Below are 25,067 nucleotides of genomic sequence, written 5' to 3'. Positions count from 1 at the left end.
CAATTCTTCCTCCAAAGAATTTACGAATTAAAACAGAAAAAAATATCAGTCTACACAGAATGCACTAGGAGACTCAAAGGATACTGATAATTTAGGGTTGTTTTATTTTAAATAAAAATGAGATTACACTGTCAAGGGTTAGAAAAAACTAGGTTCTCATGAACATCTTTGTTGTTGTTGCTGCAGAAATGCATTGGTTTCCTTGAAGTAAATGACAAAAATAATAGAATAATATAAAATATTTGATAGGAAACACAAGAAACATATAGAAAGGAGGAAAGGGGTAAGGGGAGCATGACACACTGCAGGAGGTCATTCCAAGAGGCTTCTTTTTACCATGTACCCTGGGCCAAGTGGAAAAAGGAACTCAAAAATGAGACAGCAACACACATCAATGGATAAAAACGAAATACTTTTTTGCTCAATATAAAATTAACCTGGGTAATTCAATGCCACAGGACATAGTGAGGCAAAAAAATCATCAGGATTCAAAACAGGACTAGTTACGTATATTGAATGAGAAAATAATCTAAGAAAAGATAAACTAGCTAGGGTAACAATTTCAAGAGATACCAGTTCTTATGTTTCAGAGCATAAAGCAATCAGCAGTTGAGATTATGAAGAAATCTCTCTCCATTACAATTGCTATGGGGTACAATATGGCTTATTTTGCCTTCTTCTTATGTTTCTGGTACAGAACACTGTGCAACAGGATGAACACTTTGCCCACAGTACATGAACCACTGAGCTATTCCTTTACAGAAGCTCCTCTTTTCCTTGCTGGAGTTTTTCCTTTATTATGTATCAGACGTGTTATAAAAGTTCTTCCTCTGAGACTTATCGGTTTAACCACATTTTTCCTCTCAATTTTCCACGTATTAACATTTTGCGACAGGTCACGAATGTACTCTTCTGGGTTTTTTTTTGTTATTTGCTCAGGGACTGTGCATAGAGCAGGGGATTGATAATAAGAGAGAGGTAACCTTTCACCTCTGTGTCACTGATTTCTTTCTGGCCCAACTTAAAGTTGTTGCCATCTGATGACTGATGGCCTACATAAAATAACTTGTGATCCAAACTCAGTATCTAGTTGACAGGTTTCCAAATTTGAAAGAAAAAAGAACGCTACCAAAATTAACACTGCTGCTGGCAATTTCTGCAGAGACCCCCAGGATTTAATGGACAGAATGAATTACCTGCTCAGTTTTAAATGTGGTTGACAAGCCAGTGGAGAGAAGCCTGCCATGCCCATGCTGTAACTGTTCTGAAGCTAAAAATAATCAGGCACCAGAGCTATCAATCTTCCACTGACATTACATTTTGTAAAAAAAAATATTACACATTAAAAAAAGAACAAAATACAACAAGGTTATTACAATCATAATAACCCAAGAGAAAATTGACACCAGGTCAAATTCATCCCTGCTGACACTCTACTGGCCAACCACATTTGTTAATTTCCTTCATTTAGTTGTTTTAGAAGGCTTAGAGCTTGATCCTAAATCCACTAAGGCAGAAATAGAAAGAGACTCATTTATTGCAATGGGCTTTGGCTCAGGACCATAATCATTTGTTACAGACATGACAAAGTTTAATTCATCCAACAGACTAACAGTAACATTTGTTTAGGGTGAGATTTTCAAAGGTACTCAACACTGATCTTTGTTCCCATGAAGTCAACAACGAAGAAAACCGAAGTCAAGTTCTATTGGCCCATAGAATAATGCTGAGTGCTTGTGAAAATCTTACTCTTAAGACTAAAAACTACCCATCGGGCTGAATTTTCAGAAAGGCTCAGAAAAAAAATCGACTGACTGGACTTTTTACTGCTCCATTCTTCATAAAAACCCCACACATTTGTATGCAAAAGAGTTAGATTTTAAACATAAAATATTCCTTTGAAATTAATTTGTTAAAAGCTTGAGCTGTGTCACTTTTATGTTTTATGAGGCTAGTACATGAAACTGTCCTTCTTCAGTTTTATTCCATTAACTATTATTATTGTTTGATTGGGTTACACTGCAGCAGGTACTTTAAATTCTAACTGTCCTCAACCAATTTCTGAATGCTAATCAGTCCATATGTGCAAAAGTATTACACATGACATGAATGTATCAGCAAAAACTAGAGTTATGATGGAGTTTGGGCACTCTATCTGCAATATTTCCATAGGAAAGTCATTAATAGAGTTTAGCATATGGTAAATAGGGACAAAATTGCAGCATTTTCTTTCACTCAAGGCCGAAGTAAAAACAACAAATGAGACAAATATGAAAACAAAATACAAACGGTCATGGCTGAAAGGAATGGTCTTCTAGGGGTAACTACTTTTATTTTTTTTAAATGACTCCCTTGCTCTCTGTATTGGATGCTAACGGCGTGTTTACAAAGTAGTATTTCCCTCCATTCTATTGCTTCTGTAATGAAACCATTCACATTAATGATACAATAAAAAAACTTGTTTAAATCAGCTGAATTTACCAAAAAGGACCAAAAAACTCAATGTCACACCTGTGGCCAACCAAGTTGAAACAAAAATGACATTAAGAATAACACTTGTTGGGATATGTGCTTAAGGGCTAAATTAGTTTGTATTTAAATGGACTAATCTGACACCCATGTGATTGGATGTCTTTGGGAGCAGTAAAAGAGACATATAGGAGCATGCTGTGCTAGTCTACAGTTTTGTCTACTTAACTGGCATGACATGATTAAGTTACACCTCCCTGGGTTTGCAAGGCTCTTTATACCACATGAGGAATTCACCTTGTGAGAAGGCAGATTATATTATTGCTGCTGGCCTCTTTTGAGATTCCCCTTGGAGTTAAATTGTTTTAATTCCACGCAGAACTCCAGAAAAATTCCAAGAGCATGGTCACTGCAGGCGAAGTGATGAATCATAACCTGTCCTGAGTGCCCTAAACTTGTCTTTCCCAGCCAATGCCAAAAACATTTTGGGAAGCATTGGGCACCTGAGGTTCTCTTGGCATAAAGAGAGGAAGTTACAGATTTACGGTCCACTTACTTGAATGTCTGTGCTGGCAGAGGGAGTGAATTTACCTTGAATCTAGATTCGTGTGCAGATAGAAGTGTGGCTGTGTGGAAGCTGGTTATACGACTTTCAAGCTCCCCTACTTTTTAGAAAAATTGGCCATTTAAAAGAAATTGAACTATATTTTTCAATATCCTGCCAAAATTACTATCAACTCTGCTCATTTCTAAGGGCACAAGTGAGACAAAATAACAATGGAAAGAGAATTAATATCACAGCAGGAGAGCTTGAATGTATTATATTTGATACTAGCAGGTGTTCCAATGAAGCTAGGTTAGGCTGTCTTTCATTGAACAGAGCTATCCTTCCATCCATTGTAAAAGAACCTGCAATGCCAAATTGTGAAAACAAACAAGCAAATAAAAGGACTTTTCACCATAGCTTCCTTAAAGTTCATTATCACTAAAAAGGATCTGTAGGCTTTTTTTTTTTTTTTTTTTTAAAGAGGGTATGAAGAATGTAGCAGGTTATTTATTGGAATAACTCACTTGATCTCAGAGCATCTCAAATCCTGCCAGCACATAGCTCTTTTTAATATCTTTTTTAAAGCCTAACTGTCCTGTATTTTCAAAAAGTAATAGTTGTAGAATGGAATCAAGAAAGCTAAGAATGCTTTTATCTCTTTTAAACGTCCCTTAGGAAGCTTAAAAGATACCCAATGTTTTAAACCTCAAAGATTTGAGGCTCTTGTGCCACATGTACCCTTTTCCCAATAAAGAGGATTCCCTTTCAAACCCGTCTGGTACCACTGGACAGGTTCCAAAAGGAATCATCTTTATTTGAAAATATGATGGAGGGTCACTTTCAGACTGCACAAGAAGTTACACCAAACAGCTAAGCAATCTGCCCGCAAAGCATTTTTAGAGCCTACTGCTTGAAGAGACAGGGATGAGGACCTGGAATCAACCTTCGGCTTCCAACATTTCAGTAAAGAGCACTGGCTTAAATGTTTTCTAACCTTTCTTTGTTTCTCTTATTCAAATAGTATTACAAGCCAACCATGCTAAATTAGCTCTTAGAAGAAATGTATTGGTTTATAGACTTGTTGTTCCTTAACATAATCCTGGATGTAATATCATGATCACAGGTGCTGACTTTCCAAAGAGCCAGGGGGTGCTTGACCCCCGTCTTGGTCCCAGGCCCCATCCCCACTCCACTCCTTCCCCCAAGACCCCAGCCCTGCCCCGCCTCTTCCCGCCCCTGCTCCACCTCTTCCCACCCAGTTCCGCTCCCTACCCCGAGTGCACTGTGTCCTCACTCCTCCAGGTCTAAATTCAGTAATGAAATACTGTCTTCAGTGCTGGCTCCCCAAAGGTCTTTAGCTACTGAGACCAATCCTGATTTTTAGGTATAAATCATATAATTTAATGTGTAAATTGGTCTATTGATGATTTTAGGGTGGGGCTGGCTCTTCTATTTGTGCACCGAAAGTTCAATAGGCATTTTAATATACATGTGAATTCTTCCATTGACATAAGGAATGGATTCTGCTGAGGCAGTTTCAGAAGGAGCAATGGCCTGAAATGCTGTTTGTTTTTAATGAGAAAATAATATCTCTAAGTACAAATCAAGAGAAACTAAACTCTTTCACCACCTGATGGCAGTTGAGGTCCTATACGAAATCGGTGTGATAGATTCCATCCATTTTTCAGCAGATAACTAGCCAGATGCCAGTATGCCTGGCAAATTATCCTTGGCTTCTGTGGAAACTGCCAAAAAGTTGTGATTTTTGTCAGTAATTAAGTACCCTCTTATCTCTCAAGAAGGTCCCTTTAGACCAGTCTTTAGACCAGATGACATGGGGATGTTTGCATAGACTCAGCCTATGTTATATTTGTCCTAAGGCTAAATATAAGACTTCAATAACCCTTGCTATCACGCAAACTCTTTTCAGGAGCACTACATTCAGGTTTTTTTTTAAAAGAAGGCTATTTATTGAGCCTTGACAATATGGACAGGCAAGTCACTGTGCCCTTCCCTCCAGTTAGCTGTTATGCAGGAAAATTAATCGAGTCTTATAGGATGAGTAATTCTCAAGGCTAAAATCAAAATATTAAAAACAACCATCTTACAGTGCATCCTCAGATCAGCCCACAGACCACCTGACGATTCACCCAAAGTGCCTCAAGGAGAAGGCTCGTTAGTATCATCTCTAGGGAGCAGCAATGCACAAGCCAAGATATTTCACACATCTGGCTTCTGAGGACCTGTTAAGCAGGGGTTTCAAACCCACTTTGTGAAGAGGAATAAATTACAGTTTGAATTATATAAAGGCTAAGTTTACCAGTTAGGACTACATATATTCTTGATCCACAACAGACCTCCCATTGCTAACAATGAGAGATTTTCACAAAGAGCAAGATTAGAGTATGGACTTATGCAGTAACTTCAGTTACAGTCATATTCAGCATCAGTAGATGAAAAAATGTGTATGGTGCATTTTACCACCATTATTTCTGCCTTTTGTGTGGCTATTTGCACATGCCATTGCACAATTTACATGCACAATCAGGTAATTGTGCAAATTTGATGCACACTTGTGCACCTAATTTATTTGAAAATCTAGCTTTTAAAGTTTCATAATTATAAGAGTTAACAACCCTATGGAGATGAATAGTAACAGCTGACATCTCTTAGAGCTGTTGTTCCTTGGTTTTTCATCCCTTACACTGGATAAGGGCTAGGCTAGAAAGTTACTTTATTTTGGATGGAAGCTTTCATTCTGCAGACTGTCAGAAAAGCATCTGAAGTGGGCCAGGATGTTTAACATCACTGCCATATCACCTAATTTGTCAGACTTCCACAAAACCTAGAAGCATGATCATCTGCAAGAGACATATATTTGAAGATATGTGATGCATTATAGATATACAGAGCTCTAACTCAGTAGGAAAGTGTTGTTTCTACTGTATCTTCTGAGTAACTCCAATGCTGATGAAGTGTAACTAATTTCCTCACTTGGGCCCCAATTCAGCAAACATAAGCATCTGCTTAACTTCCCACTGAAACGGATGGAACTTAAAGAAAAGCACATGCTTGAATGGATCGCTACAGAAGAAATGTGCTTAAAGTTAAATACAGAATCAGAACCTATATTAATGTCCAAACAAATAAAAAAGAAGTGAAGGAAATTAGCCTAATTCATTTTTGAGGCTAAGAGAAAATTCAAGAAACACCCCTATAGTACTGTAATATACATTTTTACATCCAGCATATTTTTGATGGTTGCTCCCTACATTCCACCTTTTTTTCAAGAGTATATTTTAGTTCAATTGCTTGATTTGTTGTTGCTAATTCAGGGAGCACAGACCACTTTCTCCTTAATTGCCTTTTAGTAAATAATACAGTTATTTCTGGGATAGTTTATGCTCTGAAAGAGAAGAGGAAGACACATGTTTACAAGTCAACCTGGCTCTTGTCCAACTGATCAGTACATATGCTGCTAGTGCATCTTTTCAGCTACTACCAAAAAACAAGTTAGTCAAAAGGGAAGCACCCATCAAATGCTAACAAAATTGACTATTATAAGAGTCAGAATGTCATTTTCATTATGGTTCAATGTTATAAAACAACGTGGTAAAGCAAAGGGTAAACACACAGCAATCAGTTGCAAATCTAGCTAAGCAAAACAAAATACAAACTGGCAGATGTTGCCTTAATGACTGAAGTGCTTGCTTTGGCAGAACTATCACCAGCAGACAGAGTAGCAATTTTACTGGTGCTTGCCTGTTTCTTGTTTTATCAACCTATGGTTCGTGGACAGGGTGGCTGACATCATTCACACTGACACACAATGTTGCCATAAATGTTAGCTTTGTAGAAAACAACTCAAAGCAATACCAACCATTCTTTTTTTTACTTCTTTTTTCTTTCCCTATGAAAATGCATTTTAGATGGTAATAACCCCCAAAGTAATAACCCCAGTTAAAATAAAGATTCAACGTGAAATAAATCAAAAATTTGTGGGGGGTGCATTTTCCCTTGTTGTTCAGACATTTTATGAGAGCTTGAATATATAAGTCTCGACTTAGATATCCCTAATGTGCAATTAGACTAATCCAGGACTCTTACTTTTTTAGATAAATTCCTAAGCCAATATCAGCTCACTGACTCACAAGACCAATACTTTATCCATAAAACGGTTTCTTCAGAAGAAGAACATGAAATCAACGCACATGCATCTGACTAGAGAATTTAGCCCTTCAGGAGGCCAGTGATGGAGAAATAGCATATTCTTCACCTTTGTATTTCCAAAGTAAATTATGCCCCTACCCTAAAAATATAGCTGCTCTTATTTTGCTCCTTGCAACAATCTGAAAGCTGTCTTGTAAAGGAAAAAACTCCAGTGCTTATAAACTGTTAAATGTACTGAACAAATCTGATGATTTTCCGCAGTGGAACTGACATTTAGTGATACGGAGCTCCATTCGCCCTTCCCACGCCAGAGCTAATGGAAGGAAATATATGTGGGGTTTCGCCAATTGTGCTTTTAGAGATGGGAAGGGTTTACCACCCCATATAATAGGTCAAGGATCCTGAGAGATTGGGAGAAGGTTAAGACCAGCTGAGTGCAGGCCCTGTGTTCCTTCCCCTTGATGACAGGAATTATGCAGCTCCAAATCCCCCTTTAAGGGGATTCCCTATTAAAAATGAAGCTGTGGAAATATGATACAGACAGTGGAGTGGCTGGAGTATTTTCCATGCTTCTTTTGCCTTGAGTTCCCAGCACAAGGGAGGGCTGGGGTCAGGTAAAAGACCAAATGATCCATATAATAGAGGATTTCTCAGCCCATGCACTGGAACACTAAAAGTCCCTCACAAAGCTGGGATCCATAGCCTGCAGGATCGACTTGCAGACCTCCCCCCTATGGTAGGATGACCAGATGTCCCGATTTTATAGGGATAGTCCCGATTTTTAGGTCTTTTTCTTATGTAGGCTCCTATTACCCCGCACCCCATCCCGATTTTTCACATTTGCTGTCTGGTCACCCTACCCTACACAAACTTCATGTTATTATTATTATTGGGGAAGCAGAAATTACTTATGGCCCTGATTACATACAACAATTGCACTAATTTAACTAAACTGGTTTCTAAATCTATTCAGTCAAATTGGTGAAACCCCCTTATGTGGACATTCTTAATTCGGTTTAACTGCTGCTAATATCCGTTCTGATTTACAGGTATTTGGAAGCTCGTGCTCTAGTGGTTGTTGCTCATCCTTCTGGTAGAGGCCATCTGTTAATTCAGGCAGACATTGTCATATCAGTTATACTTGGCTCACATTTTCCAGAGTTTCTTCACAACCATGAAGGTTGGAAGCAATATTTTTAAAAAACAAAAGCTGGGATTCTGATGCCACATGACTTTGGGAGCTGGAGCCCTGCCCCTAGGCATCTGTCTGGGGCTTGATCCCATTCAGCTCATGGGTGTAGGGCAGGTCTGACTCCCCTGAAGGGGAGCCATGCCTGAGAAGCCTATCAAAGTCCAACAGAATATGCAGTATTATATTTTGAACATCTGTACAATCTACTGTGATTGGTATTTCATTTTGACATCTAATACAGGTGGAGCTGAGCCGAACACCATTACAGTGGTTGTTACAGTTGCATATAACAACATTTTTAAAACTTAAAAACAAGGGAAATTGCACACAAAAATTAAATTACATTAAATTAAAAGATGTTTAGGTTGCAAAGTGGCATACTTGAAAGCTAGGAAACGCCACATTTAGAGTAGCCTGTGTAAGTTTAATTCTGCCCTCTGACATTTCCTAAAGTTGAAATGTTGACTTTGTAAGCTAGATAGCTTTATTGTAATATAAGTGGGAAAATTTTGTTATACAATAATTTATCTATAGTGAGCTATGGCTCCATTACAGATATGTAAGAGATTACATATTAGGTCTCAGCCATGAGGAGCTAACAATTTACAATTCCTTAGTAGTTTGCAGCTTCCGCACACTGGAGCCATTCAGTAGCAGCCCTGGATCTAGCAAGACCTCAGAATTGTGAGTCTGTCACAAGTGTGAGAATTCCCTAATTCAGATCACTGACACAATCCCCTCCAATTCTTCCATTTGCTTCACCATCACCTACCAACTTCACTTCCTTCTTTTCTGGACTTGAACCTCAGACATCTAGCCCTTCTCATGGAGTCCCAAGCATCCCCAAACACGAGGGAAATCATGAGACCAAGCTGTATGGTTTTACAGCTTTCTCAGAGCACATCTATCACAAGACATATCTCTTTTCAGGAAGAGGGCTACCATCAACAATAAGGTCAGAAGTACCCACAGAAATTCTTTTTACTTTTAAAATACATTTCACAGTTTAGCTATGGTACTTCTCCCCAGCAAACCTTTCAGATTACAATGCTGCTTAGAGGACACTGATACTATCTTTTTTTGTGCTTCAATTGGAGCTAAAGTGGGAATAGTTTTGTTGCAACAGAAATACTGTTAAAATGAACTGTTGTGGAGGCATATGAATACCAAATTAATTAAAAAAGCAGTAAAGAGAAAAAGGGAATGAATTCCTCTAGTCACTGCTGATTTAAGTAGCTTTTACTATGCAAGCAAATTCCCTGAATTTGTTGCATATTTAACTAAGTTTTCTTTGCTGACCTTGTTCATGAACTTTAATTAAAAACATTTTAAAAACTCATTCAATTTTGGTTTTGGTTATAAGAGATAAAACTTAATCCTAGATATTAAGCCAGTTAAAGTAACTCCAACTAAATTTTTTATGTATCCCATTTAATGTACAGCAATATAAACCTCTGAATCTGAGTTTCACCGCTTTAAATAAAATCATTTTTATCCTGCAAAAAATTTCCTGTATAGCTTTTGTACTGGATGATTCACACTTAGTGGCAGCCTATAAACATAGCTTTTAGTAATGAACTGGTATCTATATCAAACATTGAGAGACTACAAAATGTAATCCTGAATGGTTTAATCAACAATCTAATCTTAAAAAAATAAAAATCTTGGCTGTAGATTCTTCTCACAGATATAGTATAATGCTTCTACTGTGAATTATGTTTCAGTAGGATCGTGTCATTTTCATGTTCAATTTATGGCACAGTCTACAATTGTATAGAGATTAAGATGCTGAGATAGTAGTTAGAAAACTAAAAAAAAAACCTCTTAATTTAAATATCTACGGAACTTTATGAAACACAATGAATTAACTAAAGTTAATTAGAAAATTGGTTAATATGTAAAAGCAGTTTAAAACTGGTAAATGCTAATGTTTCACGTCAGAGTGGTTGCCCCCAAATGACATTTAAAGGATAAGCATCTACAGAAAAATACAATTGGGCTTCTTTGGGTACCTCCCTTCCATTTTGCTACCTAATCACGACATTAAATGTTGAAGTAGATCAATGCAATTCAGTGAAGCTTAACAACGTTAGTGCTAGAAATGGTATTGTACCTCTTATTAATGGTAGCCCAACTGGTATTAATGTTATCTGTCATCAGTTCTACTTTTCTGGTGTCATCTGTTGAATAATCACGGAGAAGCTTAAGTGCCATGTCATTCGCCACATCCACGTGTATTTGCCACTGCCGCAGCTCTTTTGAAAATTGCTAGAGGGGGAACAAACAAAACAAAAGAATGAATTTCATCATCCCTTAAAAATATACCTTGAATATTCAAAAGGTAGACAAACTTTTAAACCTTTAAAACCTTCCCGATTAAAAAAAAGAGAGAGAGAGAGAACTTCTGGTTGCTGGCAATAACAGAAACAGCATCTGTCACATCTGCTGATTGTTAGGGCCAGAAATTTTTTTTTTCAAAGTTATGGGACACAAGAGGACCGCAATACTACCAACAAGTGGCTGACAGGACTAACCAACAAAATTTTCAGTGCAAGATAAAATGTGGCAGCCGAAATTGGTACACTAGTGAATGGAATCATAATAGTTCTTTTCTCAGAAATAAAAAGTTGAATAAATTATTGTGCATGCTGACTATTTTTGTCTCTGTGATGGTGAATTCATTATGCTGGGGAAATAGGAAAAAGAACATAGTAAAACACATTACTGCCAGGCCTATTTTTTTTTTTTTTTTTTTTTTACAATGTGACGTAACACCAAAGCTTGGACAAATAACACGTCTGTTGAATTTTTTCACGTTATTAAGAATTATTTGTTTATGTAATTAGTGCCATCTACTGGATCAGTACTAAACTTGCATACATCAAAATACTAGAATATTGTTAAACCTAACAGTAAGTTATTATAATGCCGATTACCTTTCCCAATTTTTCTGGAAATAGTTTTAAGAAAGCATTTACAATTTTGAACATAATTCTGTGTTAATTTTAATTTTTATCTAGATCTGCTAACTAACAATTCCTTCCTCATTAGAAAAGCAGACCAGGAGATTGGAGCATTGGTTGCAATGGGGAACCAAATTCCATATGCTTTTCCTGTTTGTCTGCTTGGCATAACCAGCATCTGTAAAACACTGTGTGCATTCATGTCTCCTCCATTATTTGTAATCAAACAGCAGTAGCAATATAAATGATCAGCTCTTAGGGCAAGACAAAACTATAGGTTACCAAACATCTTTGACAACGTGAGTGCAAAAGTACATTATAATTTGCCAAAAACTCTCATGGAAGGATTGTTAGAATCAGTAACTGGCTGTATAAATTAGAAACTTTCTGCAGAAAATGAAAAGTGAGGCTTGACTACTTTTTCAAATAGGAAAAAGCTCCAGGAATATAGATTTTCCTTTCCCCCAAAGTGATGTTCATGTTGAAATCTGGTTTTGATTAAACTAATAGAGTCTTCACACAAAGCTAATCATAAGTAAGCTATTTTGTCAAGATTGATGCGTGATGGAAATAAGTCTGAATGTCAAGTTAAATAAACAAACAACAAACAGAGTGTAGCGATTGCTCACTTTAAAGTTTTCAGGTTCATTCTGGATAAGCTTACAAAAGTTTTGATACTTATCTGAACCATTAAGGGAGTCCCTACTGGGGCTAGTTTCTTCCTGTTGCCTGTTAGAAGAGCTTCTCTTATTTCTTTAAGGTATACTGGCATTTGGGATGTCTCTATAATATAAGACTCAAAGGGTGTCATAAGATTATAAAATTCAGGAAAACAGGAGATCTCTCTTCATCTAACTTCTGCATTTCAGAGCAGCAGAGAAGCTACCTTGGCCGGGTGAGAGGTTACTACGTCCTGCTATCCTGAAGGTGATCTATCCTTAGAAACCAGAAGGGCATCAACGTAACTACCTGCCTCCACAAAGAGGACTTGGTTTGCAGAGGTAAACAGGTAAAAGGCTGTGGCTGGTAGATAGGGAGAACAGGAGCCTAATAATCAATTTGTTTTTTAAACCTTCAAAAAGTTGTATTGCAGGATGAGTGAAGGTTCAGGCTACTTTTCAATGTTATCTGAAACAACTGAAGGTTGCCTGGGCATTTTTTCTTAATTCACTCACTCATGACTACATAGTGTCAAAAAGTCCGAATACCTCATACTTTCAAATACTGTGGGATGGATTCAGCCCCAGGTCTTACCTGCCCTCCCACACATGTTACCCAGAGCATAGGACCAAACACTACTACAATTCCAGGTCCAGTGTATCCCCAAACACAGGTGGCATTCGCTGGGGCGAAGACACAGCCAAGGCAGCCAGATACATGCTGCTCTGGCAAATCCCATGGGCAGCCTCAGTTAGTGAAGCTACTCCAAAGCTCAGACCACACTAAGTATGCTCTCGCCTGGGCTTATTGTTATTATTTGTGATTGTTCTTTAGATATCTTATATGTGGGCTTTTTTTCATTTTTGCAGCAGACTTTGTCCATCTATTGTACATTTGTAAGAATTTCACCATGCTCATACTTTATTCTTTTTGGAAAATATTTTTCCAGTAGAACAATGTTATAAAGCACTAGCTATCATACATACATAGTTGCTGTTTTCCAACCAAAAATATTGTAGTAGAATATTTTACATTTGCTTTATAGATACAAAAATTACCAAAACAGTCTGTCCACGTTGTGGACTAATGGCCTGTAAACCTTCACTTGGAAAATGTGTACCTTTTGCTAGTCCCCTGTGAATTTAAATGACCTTATAAACCCCTCCAAAGCAGGCTTTTTAATGGAAATGCTGACAGACCCATTACAATGCTACTTCCAAAGTGTCGATTCTCACCATTAACTTCAAGACTAATCTATTAAATTCCTGACATTACCAAAGAACAATATCATTCAGAACATAAATGAAGAGTACAGGGGATTCTGTTTGAGGAAACAATTTGCATTTTCCAGTTTACTGGAAATGAGTATTTAATCTTTTCAACAACTTTGAAGAGTGCATGCTTAAGTCATTGCTCCTACTCTATGCTTTTCACAGGGACCGAGAGCAAAGTGTTACAGTGAAAGGTTTATTGTCCAACCTAATAGAGTCCCATTATTTTCTGTCTTACATGACTTGATGTAATGAATTTGTATAATTAAACTAATGGAATACAATTTCTTTCTTCTTTTTTTCCTTTTTACTTTCAGGCCCCATTTCTCTTCCATCTACTTTGGAATACGTAGAAACAAAAAAGTATTCAAAGTGCTTTAATACCTTAATTTCATTATGACATTTGTAAAGCATTCTTCTTATTTCATCTGTATCATCTCTTGAATTTGCTGACTTTATTAAAAGGCTTAAAGAGTTAGGGATGCGCATTAATCATGCTGCTTATGTATATTTTAAATTTTATTTAATTAGAAGACACTACTTGCTATGTTATTAGTGGGAAAGTCTAGGTAATTAAGGGTCCTTAATTAAAAAAAAAGGAAGGGCCTTCCTTTTTATCCATGCATTACCAGTGGAATAAAATAAACTGTTCACAGATACAGCAATATGTATGTACAGCACCATCCAATTTGGAGTATGTCACTTTCTGCATTAAATATTTATGTAACCCAGGTCTGGAAAAGCAGACCCACTGCACACCCCTTCTCTTGATGTTATCAGCTATTTAGCTGGTCTAGAGAGGTATAACCATTCATCATTGGTCCTCTATTTCAGTATTTGTGCAGCTGTGGGCATCATCCCTAAAATATTCCACTGCACTTAGAATTGCACATTGTGAACTCCGGTATAATCCATAAAGCAAGACTAAGAGTATATTTTTTTTACCTTATGTAGTTGGTCCATATCTGGAATATTAGGCGGCAGCAAAACAGTTAAGGGTGACATTATAAAGCAAGTGACAAGGTAACTGTTGCACACAGTATGTGACTAAAGGCAAGACTGTCCCTTGCCCGAGGCACTGTGCAGGGAGCAAGGGAGGATAAGGCTACTTTGTTAGTGTGTCCCTGGTAGGAGAGCACCCTCAGTGGGACTGCTACTACATTTCCTGCACAGGTGAATTGGAAGTGGGCAGGCAAGGGAATAGCCTTGGCACTGCCTGCCCTCTGACTTAAGATTAAGGTGACTATATTTCCCAAAGGTAAAACAGGACATCACACAGGGCTGGCCTGAACCCTCTCCCACAAGGGGCTGGCCCGAGCCACTTGCCCCAGAACCTCCCCGCTCCCAGGCTGGGGTCACTGGAACCCTGCCTCCCTCGCCCACAAGAGGCTGTTGCTGAAACCCTGCAAGAGGCCGACATCACCACTCACCTCCATCGCACATTCCTCTGCACCATACTCCACTTGACAAATGCAGGCATTTGTCCCTTTTGCTTTTGCCAACTGATCAAGTCGGCAAGAGCAAAAGGGACATGTGCCCACTTTTGTCAAAAATTCAGGATGGCTGGGACAGGGCTTAAAAAAGGGACTGTCCCAACCAAAACAGGATGTCTGGTCATCCTACCTAAGATAGTATTGAAGGGCAAGTAAACTTCTACTGGAATAGAGGAGGAACAGATTATCTCTCCTTTGAGCCAAACAGGGAGCAAACTGTGAATCTCTTTTTTAAATTTTTGAAAATCCCATTCAAAAAATAAAACTAATGCTTTATAGGAATTCTAGGTAGTGTTCTAACCATATGTTTTTATACCATTTGTTATACAAAGAGGAAGAATAAAGGGGGTATTTGTTCTCTTTCACTATTAATTGAAAAATATAACAATGAATGCCGGCAATACCAGTAACAGGTATCAAAGTCTGTCATATCAACAGAATAGATTACAAGACCAGAAAGGACTACTATTATCATTTAGTCAACCCCCTGGTATAACAGACCACCAGACTTCACTGAATTAACTCCTATTTGAACTAGAAAAACTGTTTAGAAATTAATAAAACAAAAACATTCAACCATGACTTCAGACTTGCCAGTGATGGAGAATCCACAACAACGCTCAGTAAATTATTCCAATTGTTACCCTCACTGGTAAAACTTTGTGCCTTATTTCTAGTCTGAATATGTCTAGCTTCATCTTCCAGGCACTAGAGCTTGTTATACCTTTGTCTTCTAGACTGAAGAGCCCTTCATTATTGTAATTAACATGTAGATACTTCTGTGCTGTGATCAGATCACCCCTTAACTTTTCTTTGTTAAGACAAACAGATAGAGCTTGTTGAGTCCATCATTATAAGGCTTGTTTTCCAATCTTTTAAACATTCTTGGGGCTCTTCTCTGAACTCTTTGCAATTAATCTACATCTTTCTTAAACTGTGGACCTCTGACCTGGACACAATATTCTCGTGTGGCAAAGCACCTCCTTTGTCTCGCCAGACTTAGCACTTCCCCCTCTGGTGATGGGGGACCTGGGGTAAATCAGCCCCACTCTGGGCAGTTGTTTGCCTCCCCCCTTCTGTACTCCTTTGGCTGTGTTTTCAGGGTACACCCCATGGTTGGCCTAAGGGGTGATCCTTCACCAAACAAAAAGGAAACAGTCTCAAACACAAAAGGAGACACATTTCCCTGCCTTCTCGCTGGGGCAGGGTGTCATCCTGTTGCTTGCCCAGGGTGTCAGTCCTTCCCCTAGCAGGCACTGAGGTTTGGCGGTTCCCATACGGGAAGGAGCACAGTCTCTCAGCCTGGAAAAGCTTGTTTCCCTGCAGCCACTCGCCTGGCAGTAGCTTGTCTCTCTCTCTCCCTTTGCTCTCCCCAGAGGAGGGGTTTTTGAAGGCCTCAGGCAGAACTTAATTGGATTCAGGTGTTCCTAATTGATCTGAGGTAACTCCTTCTTAGCTTCTAGGAAAAAGGGCTTTAACATTCTAGGCTAATATATCAGCCTTCCAGGACCCTCTCGCAGGAGGTGTTCCCACCCATTCCATGCCCCGGGCCTCTGGATCTTTTCATCAGACCCCTGTCCTCTGAGCCTCCCCGGCCACCCCACCCGTATACCTTGAGTTGGCTGCAAGACCTGCAGCCAGTTCGCTTTTGAACTGCGCCACAGGCACATCTGTACACACTCGTGCTCCATACTCTCCATTTCCTCACCCTGGTGTCCCGCCCTGCCACTAAATGGCAGGACCTAACGTCATCTGTTCAGGGTGAGGAACCCCGGTGGGCCAGCCTATACTGTACCTTGGCCCCATGGCCCACCAGGGATATCGGTTGGCAACTCCTTCATAGAGCCATGAGCATGGGCATGTACCTGGTGCGGTTCACCTCTGTTCCCAATACCTGTCCCTTTTGCGGTGTGAGGAAGACCCTGGCGCATGTCTATTTTGAATGCGCCAGGCTGAAGCCCCTATTCCTGCTCCTCCAAGATCTCCTCTTATGTTTTTGGCTGCACTCCTCCCCCCACCGTTTTATATATACACACCGTGTCGGTGCCCCCACAAAGTCACGGGACCTCCTCGTCAACTTCCTCTTAGCAATGGCCAAAGTGGACATCTATAACACCAGGGAGAGGATGTTGGCTGAGAGGGTTCTTTGCAACTGTGGGGCCTACTTCCATTCCTCTCTCCACTCACATATCCGGGCAGAGTTCCTCTGGGCAGCGTCCGTTGGCTCCCTTGACACCTTTGAGGAGCAGTGAGTGCTCTGCTCAGTGTCCCCTTCAGGTTCCCTACTTTTGACCCTTTGACCCACATTCATCCTTTTTTTTTTTTTTTTTCAGTTGCCCCTGTAATTATTTGAGGCTCAGGCTCAGTGGATCCTCAGAGGCTGTGGCTGCCCACCTCCCAGAACCCAATATGAGGACCCTCTTGCAGCCATCCAGCCTGACTTTGTCACACCAGCTATAATTGCACCAATACCAAATAAACTGGTAATATAAGCTTCCAACTCCTATTCAATATCCCCATTTATACATGCAAGAATTACATTAGCCCTTTGGCCACAGCATTGCACTGGGAGCTCAAACTCAGCTAATTACCTACCATGACTCCAAAGTCCTTTTCAGAGTCACAGTTTCCCAGGACAGAGTCCCCAATCCTGTAAGTATGGCCTGCAATCTTTGTTCCTGGATGCATGTCTTTACATTTAGCCTTACTAAAAATGCATATTTTCTTGCATCCAGCCTGCCAAGCAATTCATAGATTTGTAAATTCCAAGGCCAGAAGGGAGCATTATGATCACAGTAATGAACATTAGAAAACATAATCCAAACTATACATATAAAATGATGGGGTCAAAATTAGTTGTTATTACTCAAGAAAGATCTTGGAGTCATTGTGGATAGTTCTCTGAAAACATCCACTCAGTGTGCAGCAGCAGTCAAAAAAAGGTAACAATGTTAAGAAAGGGATAGATAAAAAGACAGAAAATATCATTCTCTCTATATAACTCCATGGTACGCCCACATCTTGAATACTGCGTGCACCAAAAAAGATATACTGGAATAGGAAAAGGTACAGAAAAATGGAACAAAAATGATTAGGGATATGGAAAAGCTTCCATATGAGGAGAGGTTAATAAGACTGGGACTTTTCAGCTTGGATGAGAGATGACTAAGGGGGGATATGATTGAGGTCTAAAATCATGACTGATATGGATAAAGTAAATAAGGAAGTGTTATTTACTCCTTCTCATAACACAGGAATTAGGGGACACCAAATACAATTAATAGGCAGCAGTTTTAAAACAAACAAAAGTAAGTATTTCTTCATATAACGCACAGTCAACCTGTGGAACTCTTTGCCAGAGGATGTTGTGAAGGCCAAGACACTAACAGGGTTAAAAAAAGAACTAGATAAATTCATGGAAGATAGCTCCATCAATGGCTATTAGCAAGGATGGACAGGGATGGTGTCCCTAGTCTTTGTTTGCCAGAAGCTGGGAATGGGCAACTGGGGATGGATCACTTGATGATTACCTGTTCTGTTCATTCCCTGTGGCGCACCTGACATTGGCCACTGTCGGAAGACAGGATACTGGGCTAGATAGACCTTTGGTCTGACCCAGTATGGCCGTTCTTATGTTCTTATCTAATCTGACCTCCTGTATAATAGAAGCCATAGAGCTTCCCTAGAAGAACTGGTAAAGCTTATATTTTAGGAAAACATCCAATCTTGATTTAAAAATCGCCAATGATAGCAAATCCACCACTAAGCTTGATAAGGCACGTTTCAGTATATCAGTGACCTGTTGTCTTCATTATTTACCACTCCCCCAATCTTTGTGTCATCTTCAAATGATTTTATATTGTCTTCAAGGTCACAGGTTGAACACGGGCATTAGCTGAACGAAATTCCTCACATTTTCTTATCAACCCTGATTGGAAGGAACCACTTTCTAGAGAGAAAACAAAACTAGTCTCCATATTTATTCAATTCAAACTTTGGTCTCTCTGCCGAGATTGCTACTGTTTTCATTAGATATACACTATTAGTTCAACCTGCTAGGCTAACAAAGCTTACATTCATCATAGAACAATTAACTAATAGGATTAATTTTTGAATTCTAGTGAAAAAGCAGACTCCCATTGCCAATTTACCATGTTTTGGACTCTCCCATACCTAAACCCAGTCCCTGGGATATTATTCTTGAATGGAAAGCCACAGACAGTGTGAAGGGAATTCATTTTGAGTAAGTCACAAAACAATTAACTATGAACTAACTTGAGACTATTAAGTAAGACTAATTTTTAATTAGGAAATATATTTTAAAAACTCTTGCAACTGGAAATGTAAAAAGGGTATCAATCCACAGGGGCAAATCCAGACCTAATTATAGGTTTGGGATATATGTTAGCATAGTAAAAGCAATATTACTGCATGCCTATGTACTCACCCAGGTGATGTCCCCAATGCAGTTCATTTTTGTCCTTGGTAGGAACAATCTCCACAAAGAGGTCAGATCCAAAGCTCTCTGAAATCAAAGGGAATCTTTCCATTGACTTACGTGGACTTTGGATTGCGCCCAAGAAATGGGACAGCTGAGCAGACCAGACTCCCTGACACCAAACTCCTCATAGATCTGGTCTGGATGGACCTGCACTCTGGGGGGTCTGGGTATGTCCCAGGTTTGGCTGCCTATTTTCCCATACATGAATGCACCGAAACAGTAATTTGAATTTTGCTCAGGGTAAAGAATAATGAATCTATTAAAACTGCAAACACAAGAGATTGCGTATATCCTAAAAACGCTCAGGCATAGGATATCAAAATACATGTGCATTTTAGGACACAGAAGACTTGGAAGCATTAATTTTGAAGACCAGCTCTATTTCTAGATCCTTCAATTCAGATGCTATTTTATGAAAGAAATCTAAAAATCAGCTAAGCTCAAACAAAATTTCATTTTTTTTTAATTCATGTACACTTAGCTCAGCCAAGCACAAAACAGCTATTGCTGTCACATGTGAGAGGCTTTTATACAGGATTTGACACAATAGGAATCACAAGGCAGACAAATATTTGACAGACAAAAATTTGACATCCAAAGACCGGAGGGGGGAGGGGCGGGGAGGGAGAAAGCGGGGGAAGGGAACAGAATGACCCTCTCTCACCCAGAGGTGAATTTCCTTTCACTTGTAGGAAGGAGGACAAGCAAAACCAAACAAATGAAAGTAGACTAAGGTGATTGGCACTGCCTGAGGCTGTAACGCCTCAGGCAATTATATCAGCATGTGGGGAACGCAAAGTAAAACAAGGCCCAACTGCAGGTTTGATGATCTGACAGATTTTCATAAAGAAACTATAGCACATTTCATAACATTTGTAGATACGGGGTCAAGATGCAAAATTTAGTTCCAGGTCTGGACACTGAATGCTCCACATTTCAGGGTTATTCAAGATCCAGGTTTTGATTCTCAGCTAGCAATAGTGGATTTTTTCTCTTTTTTGTTTTATTGAAGGAATGGATGAGATTATTAGATGTTCTCTATTCTTGGGGAGGAGGTGGTGAGGAACATTGGAAATTTTACCCCAAAAAGAGAGAGACAAAGGTCTCATGTTTCATCCTGATTTGGAACATAGGAAAAATCTGAAATATCAAAAATGACTGCAGGGCAGAAACAGTTTTCTCATCAAGTTCTATTTATACATAAATATATGCACAAACACCTATAGGTACATATATTTTGTAATTTTCAGATAGATATTACAGTTTTGCATTTACCAGTTTGAGTTAAAGATTTATATTCTAAGGGCAGAGTCCTGTAAAGGAAGTATTTAAATTAAATTTTGTATTAAGATATGTAAACTTCTTATAAAGGTAATTCTTGTAAGTCTAATAGCAGGAGGTGCTTGTGAGAAATGCTTGTAAGAAATGAAAAATGTGGCACTCTATTTGTAAAATAGCTGTTTCCATTAGTCTTAAATGCCTACGTACTTTGTATTTGAGGTGGAGAATGTTAAAAAAAAATTATTTAAGAACTTGTTCACACAATTTGTTCAACTAACGTTTCCCTCCTCCCTTACACCTTTGCAGTTAGGAAACTTACTTTGATGCTTATTTGTAAGCCAAACACTGGTCAGAAGCCAGCATTCTATCTCCAGAAAGAGACAATGACAAATGTGTCTCCTCTCTGCTGAATGACAGTAGTGTACATAATCTCTAATTCTTTCCAATACATTAGTGAGTGATTGCCTTTATTTATAATAATCCATCCATTTTAGGCAATGACCCTTAATCTCAGATGAGAAAACTTAACCAGTTACTAGCCCTAAAACAAACAAGAAAATGAAGGATTTCTGGTGTTTTCTTACTTCCACGGGGCAAATTAAAGTCCAGTGTTTATATACTTCAAAAGTGCAGGATGGGAGAAATTGATTAAAAACAATGGATGTTAATGTTAGGTAGACTGACATTTCTGGAAAGTGAAATCTTCTATTTATGTGGATCAGGACAATTTAAAAGGTGTGTGTGTGTGTGTGTGTGTGTGTGTGTGTAGGCGCTAAGCTTTTACCAGAAAGCTAGATATTACCAGTTTGAGCAGATGTTCTCTATCTTTATTTCTGGGAATATCGCTAGAACCAGCCATGGCCTACCCTCAAATATACATCTAAAAGACTTTAAAAAAACAACAACAACAAACCACTTTGCCTACTGTCCCAAAAGAACAGGTACAACTAGTTAGCAGCAGTTCAAAGAGTGACTGGTGAAAGAGCATTCTCCAGTATCACCCAGCCCTTGGTCTCTCTGCTAATTAGGGCCTATTGTGGTCGGGAGATTTATGTGATGTCATTTTTAGACTTTAGAAGCCAATAGAATTTTTTTTTATTAGCAGGAGTGGAGGGAGTATTTGGGCTGGGGAATCACCTGGTTTGTGGCTACATTTTTTGGTCCGAGTTACCCAATCTTGAAAGTATTTTTTCATCAGTCAGCTACTGAAATAAGTAGAAATGTTTTCATCACACATTTCAATATTTTGATTTTTCATCTTCAATACAAATTCTCTATCTTCAATAATAACCTTAAGTTCTGTGTTCTGCTTTTTCAGAGCTTCCACAGTGTACGAAATCTCCTTCCATGACTCAAGCTTGACTTTGGCCCGTTCTAGAACCTGCTCAGCTTCTTGTTTGGCTTCCAACCATTGTGTTGAATCCTTTAACATTTCATGTAGCTGCTGCCTGCGGCTTTGAAGGTGTCCCTGTACTTCGTCCCACTGGCTCTGGATCTTTTCAACTGGTGAAAAACAAATGCAAACAAAAAAAAATGACATTCAAGATTAAGGGCTTTTTTTTAAAAAAAAAAAGCAGTTATTGAAATATTTAAGTAACATTTCTCATTGCAAATAACAATTTTCAGCTGTAACTAAATTTGGTTTATTAAAAGAGAACAAATAACGGTTGGTAGGGCACAGTATGGTACACAGCGTGGGTCCTGATGCATATGTAGCCAGAAATGACAGCTTTTTGTCTCAATAATGATGTAAAGAATACTCAAACAGGGTCACATTGATGAGAAAGAAACAGTTCTCATTCATTCATACCAAGCCAAATCAAGCTAGCATTTTTGATGAGATGTCCTATGGGGACTTCTATAATCTTATCCTTCATTTTAAGATTCATTACAAGTGGTAATAAATGGTTATGTTATACTTTCTTGACCAGGTAAGACAAACACTGATCGAGTGCATGGCTGTTCACAAAAAACCTTTTCACATCTTCATGTTAGTTATTAGAATAAAGATTAGATGTGCCCTTGTTTGGGGGGAAATGTAGTTTTGAAAGGGCTAATGATAATTGGAAGCTCTGATAATGAGGTTTGCCCAAGGCCAGACTGGCCCACAAAGGCACAAGGAAATTTCCTCATGATGTGACACGGAGACCTAACCCTAAAACATGCAAAGCTTTGAAAACAAAATTGTGCTGTGCTTTCTTAATAAGAAATCTGTATTGCTTAAAACTAGCACAGAGCCAGGCCTCTTGGTATTTTTCCCAAAGGCTGTCCCCATTATATTTAAAAGTCAGAGGCCACCTTCCCTTGGTGGGTTGAGAATTTCCTGAATGGTCTGAAGGCAAAGGCACCATCAGATGGAGGAAGTTTCCAGCAGAGCACCCATGATAGGGTTGATTCCACAATGACATTGCCTCTCTGGGCTAGAGGAGAGCAATGCCCCATCACAAACATGTAGAGTGAAAATCCTCCCAGGGTGCCTCTCCTTTAGCCTGGAAGAAGGGTTATAGATCCTCCTGTGAATTCCCCCAGGCTTGGAGAAGGGGAAGAAAATCCTCCCAGCATCTCTTGCTCCAGCCTGGAGGAGAAGACAGAAAATGAGTGGATGTGGGAAAAGGAATGACTGAGTACATGAGAGGGAGGAAGTAGGAGAAGGTAATGTAAATAACGAAATAGAATCCAAAAGAAACCAGGTACAATCAGAGGATGAACCAAGAATGGGCCAAGGCTGGGAGGACAGGGGAAAGAGTAGATTTGGAGCATATTAAACTGTCCAACTTGAAATGAAGAGTATTTAAAGGCTATGCCGCATTTGGGTTGCTACCTATAGGCAGGGCCGGCTCCAGCGTTTCTGCCACCCAAGCAAAAAAAAAAGCCGGGATCGCGATCGGCGGCGGCAATTGGGGAAAAAAAAAAAAAGCCGCGATCGGCGGTGGCAGTTCAGCGGCAGGTCCTTCACTCCTAGAGGGAGCGAGGGAACTGCCGCCCCCGAATTGCCGCAGGTACCGCCCCTCTCCCTTGGCCGCCCCAAGCACCTGCTTGTTAAGCTGGTGCCTGGAGCCAGCCCTGCCTACAGGTAAGAAGAACGAGGAGTCCTTGTGGCACCTTAGAGACTAACAAATTTATTTGAGCATAAGCTTTTGTGGGTTAAAACCCACTTCATTGGATGCATGCAGTGGAAAATACAGTAGAAAGATATATATACACAGAGGACATGAAAAAATGGGTGTTGCCATACTAACTATAATGAGAGTAATCAATTAAGGTGGGCTATTATCAGCTATTATAGTTAGTAAGGCAACAAAAATATTTTAAATTAAATATCAAGGTTTTGATTTTTGCACTATCCAAAGATGTGTGTAGGGGAGAGGGTTGTTTGCAGCTTATTGGGTGGGGGGGGAGGGTGTTTGGAAATTTTCTGTTAAAACACAACAAAACTCCCCCCCCCCCATTCCCCTTCCATACCCCGAGAAATTGGATTTTCAAATAAATGCATTTTTTGGTGGGAAAAGTATCTGCACTCCACAGAAAATGTTCCTTTTTTGTCCCCAAACCAAACAATTGAAAATCAAAATGTATTTATTTGGATATGCTGCCACATTTCATAAGAATTGTGGTTCAGTTGCTTCCTGTCCCCATTCTCCTTTGTGGGCCAGGCTCCCTGGCTAGGGTGCAGCATGAGAAATGTAGGCCAGCCAGGGATCTAATCTGTAGAGGAGAATGGGAACATGAAACACCCAAACTGCAACTCCTATGAGGTACCTCAAAATATTTTTGGCCAGAATATTTCAGTTTTTAAATTTTTGCCAAAAAGTCAGTCTTTATTTTTCTTCTTCAGAAATCAACAATTTTCCAAAACTGCTCTATTATTTTGTTTTATCAAGAATAAGTTATCACACCCAAAAGAAAATATTCTTAATGGTACATGCCTTATTACATCAGAGCTTGACAGCCAGAGAAAGTTCAGGTAATGGAGTCTCTTTAAATTATTATCTAAACAAACAATTTAAAGCTATGCAAAATATTTCAGTTTGATGCATTGGGTCACTCTCTAATCCCAGAAAAGAAAACATTTAAATGTGGGATAAACACTTGTGACATTTAGATCACTCATCTGGCTCTTCTGAGCTAGTCTTCAGCTCATTAAATACCATATGTGACAAATAAAATACTAGCAATCAAAAAGGTTACAGAGATAGTTCATTAAAGAGGAAGTAAAGGGGACCTTTGTAATTCAGGCATCACTGAATTATTACAGAGTAACCCAAAAGCAGTACACAAAAAACATCCATTCATCACAGAAAGTTTACACATGATAATTGATGCTTTCATTTGAATGTGGACATTTAAAAAAATATATCTTTTGAATGAGGAAAGGCAATTCCTTTTAGCTGAACTTGTTCAAGATTTCACCTTTGGCTCTCATTTAAACCACTCAGTGTGTTCGCAAATAAACATGCCTGCTCAGAGTTTGTTTCTCTCTTATCTATACGTTCTTACTCTCTAGTCCAATGAATCTCAAT

The 25,067-nt window shown here is 39.0% G+C and overlaps 1 protein-coding gene across 9 annotated transcripts in view; it reads right to left on the bottom strand.

Moving 5' to 3' along the window:
• DMD (dystrophin) overlaps positions 1-25,067 on the bottom strand; it is a 2,004,766-nt gene that overhangs the window by 432,349 nt on the left and 1,547,350 nt on the right. For all 9 annotated transcript variants that reach the window (XM_054005916.1, XM_054005912.1, XM_054005914.1 and 6 more), the window contains 2 exons: positions 21,839-22,050; positions 10,492-10,646 (listed from right to left, as the gene is read on the bottom strand). In XM_054005916.1, coding sequence (XP_053861891.1) covers positions 10,492-10,646; positions 21,839-22,050 — 367 coding nt within the window. The remainder of the gene's footprint in view (positions 1-10,491; positions 10,647-21,838; positions 22,051-25,067) is intronic.

Source organism: Malaclemys terrapin, chromosome 1, assembly GCF_027887155.1.
Source record: "Malaclemys terrapin pileata isolate rMalTer1 chromosome 1, rMalTer1.hap1, whole genome shotgun sequence".
Taxonomy (NCBI): domain Eukaryota; kingdom Metazoa; phylum Chordata; order Testudines; family Emydidae; genus Malaclemys; species Malaclemys terrapin.
This window is presented reverse-complemented; position numbering and strand designations above follow the sequence as displayed.